General features: G+C 39.1%; 1 protein-coding gene across 4 annotated transcripts in view; it reads right to left on the bottom strand.

Moving 5' to 3' along the window:
* The window catches only part of ldlrap1b (low density lipoprotein receptor adaptor protein 1b), a 29,775-nt gene extending 21,871 nt beyond the window's left edge, over positions 1-7,904 (bottom strand). For all 4 annotated transcript variants that reach the window (XM_014011131.1, XM_014011145.1, XM_014011138.1 and 1 more), the window contains exon 1: positions 7,654-7,904. In XM_014011131.1, the coding sequence (XP_013866585.1) occupies positions 7,654-7,738 (85 nt within the window). In that variant the 5' untranslated portion in view covers positions 7,739-7,904. The remainder of the gene's footprint in view (positions 1-7,653) is intronic.
* Positions 7,905-8,142: the final 238 nt, after the last annotated feature.

The following is an 8,142-nucleotide window of genomic DNA, read 5'->3' as shown; positions in this document are numbered from 1 at the left end:
GATCTTTGGGGTGAACCAGCCTTTGCCGTAATGTGTTTTGGGGTTTGAAAGCCACTGGGACATCATGTTTAGAAAATAAAYGTCTCAGTTCCTCCGAAACACCCGCAACACACGGAATAACCACTGATTTGGGGTCTTCATTTTCACCTGAAGGTTGCATGGAATCCTGTCTGTGTTTCCTGTCTGCTTTCAGGAAAGCCCAGTCAGGATAACCACCAAGAACCATTAACACCAAGAAATTCTAAGATTAATTCCTAACAAATAAATTTATCAGGATATTTTTGTTTTCAGTTGAAGTATTTCAGAGGCACAGCGATGAGGTGGCATTAATTCAGGATAAGCTAAAATACGTGTCCTGTCCAGTAGAAAGGTGTGGCTCATTTATGCTCAGCATTTATTAGTTTATTGCCCGGATGAATAATATTCGTCTGCTTTGACCATATAGTTTACTTAGTTTGTTGAAGGAGCTCACTGTTTGCCTTTCGAGGAGCTTCTAGATCAGGGGTGTCGAACTTTCATCGAGAAAACCTTATGCCCCAAGGTAGATTCTAAACCCAAAGTTTCAGAGAGATCCATAATTTATAGGCATTTCCTATTCCTTGTCCATCCACTTAGGGCTTCGGTTAAATTGTGCCAGTGGTGGGAGGACGTCCTCTTTTCTTGTTTGAACAAATGTGCAAAAGAGAAACTTATTTCAGTACTATTAGATTCCAATCAGGACACTTTGTACTAAATTAGAAACTGCCGAGTCAGATCAGAGAAGATGCCGGAGGGGATGCGGAGAGAAATACCAGAAGCCTAATGAAAGAGAAAACCAAAAGAATCCTGCTGCTCCAAAAAAGTTAAATATGCAGATCTATAGGCTTTGTTCAACTTGACTGGTGCAAACAAGAGACAAATCATCAGTAATGTCTGATGTCATGTTATTGAAAAAAGGTTGAAGGAGACCATTGTGTGGAAGACAAAGACTGACTTGTTTGACATGGAATGACTGCAGCAGCCTGAACCTGGTTTAAAGAGGACATCTTATGCAAAATCCCATTTTTTTTTAGTTGTTAAATACATTTGGTTGTGTACTTGGGGTCTGTAGGCGTGAATAATTTTTTATTGCAGTGCTGCAAAGTATTCTTTATATTCTGTTGTTATCTTTTAATTATTTTGTCTGAGCCACTATATAGTCATAAATCCCTCTATCAAACTGGAATTGACAGATCTGGAAGCTGGAGAGCGGCAGAGTGTGAAGCGCCTCATTTGGTTTTAAAGAGACAGTCTCAAAACGAGTTGATCTGAGACACACCTCAGAAAAGGGGTGAAAGAGGGGCTTGTGGAGTTACAATAAGGAGGAATTCAGACCCAAACATTGAAGTTCTACTTTATATGCACCCCAATGAAAGATTTAAATGTGAAAAAGAAGGATTTAAAAGCATATGTCTCCTTTAAAAATAATCCAAGTATTACTATAAGTCTAAACTTTAACTTCTTTGAAAAACATTTGACATAATTTGGAAACCCAAGGTCTCATATTGTGACTTAGAGAAATAAAACCATAAAAGCAAAGTACCACAGAGACATTCAAGCAGAAAAAAAAATACAAGTGATGTACAAGTATAAGTTAAATGAACAGTCTTGGGGTCTTTCACAAACACACACACACAAAACCTTTTCTACTCCCATCAGTGATAAACAGGAGGTTTCTTATCTTTCATCTTCTAGATCAGCACTTATGATATTCTTAAATATTAACTGTGTATTCCCAGAGATAAAGATGATTTGTTGCATCTATCAGCATTTGATTTTTAAAGCCATCTAAATCAATTTTAGTAGGGTGAAAGAAAGGATTTGCAAAGGATAAGAGTCTTGTAATTTAAATCCCAACATTGAGACACGTGTCTTAGATTATTGGCAAAATCCACTCAAAGAAGGAAAGTGAGTAGAGGGAGAAAGAGAGCGGACGAATGAGTGTATGGAGGATTAAAACTCGCGACCAGCTGAGGTCAGAATGTACTCCCAACAAGAATCTGGGTTACGAAACTGATCTTTAACACGCTCTGCTCGCAACCTCGTCAAACAGGAGGGGCTGGATTCTAACACAACTCAAATGATGTACATAAAAGGAAATATTTTCTTTAGAAGGAGATGGAGTAAATCACTTTCTCAAACATACACCTCCCGACACTTTTATTGCCTCATTAGAGGTCAAAAATTTTGATCGGCAGGAAGAACTGGTCAAAATTTAGGCGATAATCAAAATCACTTTAAATCAATCAGAACTAAACAGCAAACTCAGGCCACCATGATGAGTCAAATCAATGAGCTGCAAAAGCAGCTAGAGCTGTAATGATCAGTTGACTGACCTAAAATCAGTCGACTGGTCGTGGGGTTTACTTGTGATTAAAAGTCTTTTTCTTTTTTTCAAACAGTAACTCGAATAAAAAGGGCCAAGCATTTCTTGAAGGAATGCATTACTTAACATGCAGATTTTGGTCTGTGAGGAAAGGGTTAGTACTAAAGTAATGCATGCACAGAGAGAGCCCAGCCTTTGGCCTCTCCAGCCAGAGAGGCCAAAGGCTGGGATGAGATCCTGCAACCGTCTCGCTGAGTGGCGACAGCACTATCAACATCTTTTATGCCAGTTATAAAGAAAGATTTGTGATAAGAAGGGTCAGTTTTAGCCATTTTGTCAAACTTTGCAAATAATAATATGCTCAAGGTCATGCGATACTTCGAGAACTTTACATTAGTGATCTGAGCATGTGTTGATGAGTACAACATCAAACTTTAACTCAATACCTGTAAACATGACTAAGATCATTTTTGTTGGCTAAGGTACATCAGTTGGGACAGACATCTTTAATTGGGATAACTCAAATAATTAGTCAATCATAAATGTACATAAAATGATTCATTTCTCAAAATTGTATTAAAATCTGTCCAGAGATTTATGAGATTTTTGCTAACACAAAAGGCATAAGCAAGGAGAAAAAAAACATCATAGCCCACCACCTAMGGCAAAAAGTCAATATTGACTGATTCCAGAGTTTGATAATGACTAACTCTAACGTGAATACACAAAACAGATGAGTTGATAGGGTAGGAAGTGAAATAGCATTGCTCCTAAATCTTTGATTTAATCACATGTTGCCCAAAGTGCTGCTGAATATTTCCCTGGATTAACCAGTTGACAGGAAGGACCACAGATCCACCATATGTCTCTTTCAGCAGGGACTACATGAGCTCCTCTACAAATCTCTACACACATCCCTGTTTGCATTTTTAAAACTTATGGCAGCCAAACACATAGGCAGATGGATTAAAGAGGGYTCATATAGTTACATTAGGGATAAAAAATCCTCATTTAATTCCCAGGAACATCACTTAAAAGATGAGTTTCAGAGATTTCATCAAAGCTGTATTTGGGAAGACATGGGACAAAATTTGGTGTACTGTATGTTTTACTTTTGCAGAGTGTCTGAATATTTTTCATCTAAATTATTCAAATCGAGGATTGGGTAGGGGAAAGATAGGCTGTTTCAACAAAGACACAGTTTGATTTCAGTCTAAAAGTCAACAGCCAGAAGATACAGACATTATTACAGATTGACTGACAAGTTACAAAACATTGTCCGTGTACAATACAAATGTTTTGTTGTTTAAGACAGTGATTTCCAACCAGGGGTACTTGTTCCAACCAGGAGTACAAGTAGACAAAAGTATACAAAGGGGTACAAGTATACAAAACATTTGTATTGTTGTGTTATTTAAGACAGTGATTTCCAACCAGGGGTACAAGTACCCCATGGGATACGTGAGCTTATTACAATGGGTACGTGGAAAAAATTCCCAGGTGCATAAAAAAATTAATAAATATAGCAATGCGGAAATTACGAATGTGACACAAAATGGAATCCAGTATAAAATGCAGAATCTCACGGAATTTGCTAATTTGGGTGAGTTTCTGATTTATTGGTGCTGCTTCCTGCCATTACCTGGTTTATTTATTTAATTACTTATTCACTTTCAAGGCAACGTTTTTACCTAATTCTTTTATATTTCATTTGAAAATAATAAAATGCCTAAGAACTAAATGTTGTAGGGGGTTAAATAATTTTCTTTTAATCAGTTGTTGTACATTATATATTTGGAGAATCATCATTACATTTGACAGAGGAGGTACTAGTGGTATGACAAAATGGCTCAGGGGACACACAAGTCTAAAAAGGTTGGGAACCACTGGTTTAACACATGAAAAACTTTGACGTACAAACAAAAAATTTTGAGAACTAACTTAGAATAAATTAAAGGGGTATGTATAAGTTTTTGTGACAATACCAACAATATGACTATTATTACATAATATTTAGATCACAATCTAAATATCTAATATGATTTGTAGCTGTTTCCTTTGTTTTAAAACACTTGCATTTATTATTTTATTTGTGCTTATGTAGCTCATCTACTGAGACTGAAGCTGAGGAACTTCCACAGTGACCATATGCCTGGACATATGGCTAAAGAAGATTACATCAATTATTTCTTAGCAGGAAAGTGAACTAGTTAACCAGTGTTCTTTCTGTCTAGACTTCCCAAATGGTTTCAAAAATAAGACACGATTAAACCAAGCTATAAGGCTCACAATGGTAGAAAGAAACAATGCTTACTTTTTTCAGAAACAGAAAGCCAAACGAAACATACCACAGAAGAAGAAAAAAGATGAACTGTTTTCCACATATATTCATTATGCAGCAACTGGTTGTTTCAGTGCTTGTTAAAAGGTCCAAAAGCAACAATTATAATGATTTAAATTATTATATCCTGGCAGCTTTGGCAGCTAGAACCAGAGAAAGCTAAACATTCATTGCCCTGTAGGATTAACATCGACCTTCAGGGAAAAACATTGACAAAGCATGATTGTGCAGCCCTGTCTCCACACGACACCATTCACAGACTCCGCCACGAGAATCAGCCCTACAGATACGTAATATCTAACAGAGCTGTAAATCAGAAAAGACTTTACTACACCATAAAGGAAYCCTGCAAAAGAAGCAATCTCCATTACATGGAAGCCCCCTCTGGATGACTTTGTGCAGGGGTCACAGCAGCGACCAGGCCATGCTGCAGGGCCAACCGGCTAACAAGCAACTGAGTCCGTCTTCAGGCTGCCCCTGGATGTTAAAAGTAAAATAAATAAATAAAAAAATGGTGCATCCTGCAGGGACATAAGTTTTCAGAAATGAAGGGAGAATAGCTGAACCAAAAGAGGAGTGGAACCTTACATGTGACAGATGTTTCTCTCATACCATTTAACACATAATTGACTATGTTTAGCAATTCTTCTTGTGGTTAACCAATTTTTTTCAACCTATTTTTAACAATCTTTGAGTCACTGTTAATCTTCCCTCATTGTAAATCTGTTTGTTGTTTAAACCCGTGACCAAGTGGTTGCACAGGCCAAATGTCACCATTTTATTGAGATGCAAAGCTGGCTTACCTTTTCGCATGTTAACTGTTTTGGCTCTGTTTCTGCCTCACTTCACAGTGCAAAGGCACATCAGGCCTTAAATGTCATTTTTGAATTTTTAATTTTTTTTTTTTTTTTTTTTGGGGGGGGGGGGGTGCTAAAACATCCAAGAAACTTGTTTGTTGTTCATTTCAAATTGAGATCTTTTTTTTTTTTTCAGGCCACAAAGCAGGGCTTAAAAAGGAATGTGTGTCAGCACTGGGCGTGGTTGGTGTGTCTAAAAAAGTTGTGTGTCATGCCAAAAGGACGTGGCCCTGCATGCAGTCAGTGAGTAAGACAAAAATATTCGGATTGATGCGGTTTTTAGCTTTAATGCAAGACATTGTCATAACTTTAATAAGCACATTTCAAAACCCAGTCTTGACCAAGCCGTTTTAAACGCACAAAATAGAAATAGAAGTTGTGCTACATATGAAAACTGGCACAACTTGTAACACTGATTAATGTGTAAAGTTTAAATCAGACAAAGAGGCATTATTTACACTCACTTACACGTGCAAGTGTTGTAACATTTTCACTAAGATCRCACATCCTTATGTCTACTCATCTGCATGAGCTGACTGAACAGATAATATTAGAGCTGCTTCGATGTTGACAATCCCACAAAAGAAGTCTCCTTGACCTGGAATAATGGAGGATTCTGCCTCCTACACTTCTCACATTAAAAAAATAGAGCTTCCTTATGAAAAATAGCTGATGCTTCATAACATTCAACTTATTAAAAAAACAGAACCTAGATGAACATTATGACAAGGCCTTGTTCTGTCAGCTGGCAGGCAGGGACAAATAAACTAAGCAGTTGTACAGCGTGAAGGAGTTAAGTCCAAAAGCAGAACTAATAGAACTGAATTTAATATTGACATGCAGAGATAATTAAAGGAGGCATGACTGATTAAAAAAAATAACAATTAACATGTTATAAACCATGGTTGGCATTGTGACAGACCGAGCTTAAAAGTGGCAAAAMCCTGCCTCTATATGGAGCTGTCTAAATGTAAAAAAWWTTTTTTTGTTTTGTTTTGTTTACGATAAGACAATTCAAGGAAGAAGGCACATTATTAAAGGAATTACATCGATATTTATTTTGCCAACTAAATTACAATTTGCGCCACAAACTAAAAGACAGGGTCCATTTTTGAGCACAAGTCGGAACAAGTTTATTCACACCCCTGAGGCACTGTCTAGTCTGTAATTACACTGCGACAGTTAAGAAAAGAGGAAGATGAAAWGACTTGATCAGCAACAGGAACTTCTGATCAACGTGGATGTGTGTTTATAATAATTTACAATAGCCCCTCCTTTGTTCTTGTAAATGAAAACACCACAGGGGTGTAAGATTTGGCCACTGACTGAATGTGAAGTCATGACAAAGCTGGAGATCATCTGGAGCTTTCAGAATGATGCAGGATTGATTACTGGGCTGGATGTGCATCAGGGAGAGGACAGGGCCAAACCAAAGCATCAGCTGCAATGTGTGTCAGTGTAACACTGCCAGATGTTATGTTTGTCTGTGAAATTTAAGAGGAAGAAAAGGACAGAGGCATGAAAACACAGGGGATCCCCCTGTTTGTGAAGGCAGATCAGCATCAAACTGTGTGATGAGAACGTAAAACATCAACATGTAAACACCTGTGTAGTTTATGAGATAAACCCCTTTGAACTCACCACGAGGCAAAAAAAATCTATTATTAAAAATGTGCAGCCCCTTCAGCCGCATCTATCATTTTTTGTTTTACATTATGCACTGCCTAGCAACGCTCTGTTGCTAGGGTTGCTCTGCCACAGTTGTCCGTGCTTCTGTTGATGGCAGCGGGGTGGTTGTAGCCGCCCGCCCGCCCGCAGACCCACGGCTCGGGCTGTACACTGATGCGGCAGGCGACAGGGTTTGSCTGCTAAAACTTTTGTAGTGTGGAGTTGATGCGCTGCGCTGTTCGTGGGCAAAACGGTGGGAATTTCCGAACAAGTGTCAAGTTCAGRAGCTTAAAGTCTATTAAACATAAAGCTGTTATAAAATATTCACAGCCGACGGCTGAGACTGGCGTCCAAACAAACACCGGTTAGCTACTTAAGCCTAGCTCGGCACAGCCGAATTAGCACCAGCTAAYGCCAACATACATATGTTAAGCAACACTTACTTTTATGTTTGCCAGAACCCCATGACTGTTTCGCGATACTGGGGCTCCGAATAATTGCCCTTCCAGCGGATTTCAAAGCGTCCATATCTCCAAAAAGTGGGGCGAGGAGCCCGACGATCGCCGTCCGTCCGTCTCCCTGTCGAGTCCTTTCTCTTGATTTTAAAGAGCACTTTTCCGGCAAAACTTTTCTATTCGTCTATTTTCCTTTCCTCTTCGCTCAGAGAGGGTTCACTCGGCGGTGGATTATCATGTTCGTCCCCTGGGCGGTGTTTTGTATGTAAATTAGCCGGATAACGTGCGKTGTTACGCCCCGTTTGTGGTGTCACGCGAGCGGTTGTAGCGACAACGCCTGGTCGCGGAAGCGGCGAGAGCGGCAGAAGCGGCAGCGCCAGAGTCGTGGAAGCGGCAACCATTGTCTGGTCGCGGTGGCCGCAGCAGCGGAAGCGACATGTCGCTCCAGCGATAGGCGGTGTGGTATATATATATATA

This window comes from Austrofundulus limnaeus, unplaced genomic scaffold (assembly GCF_001266775.1).
Source record: "Austrofundulus limnaeus strain Quisiro unplaced genomic scaffold, Austrofundulus_limnaeus-1.0 Scaffold2, whole genome shotgun sequence".
NCBI classification, from domain to species: domain Eukaryota; kingdom Metazoa; phylum Chordata; class Actinopteri; order Cyprinodontiformes; family Rivulidae; genus Austrofundulus; species Austrofundulus limnaeus.
The sequence above is the reverse complement of the archived record's forward strand: the minus strand, read 5'-3'. Positions and strand labels throughout refer to the sequence as shown.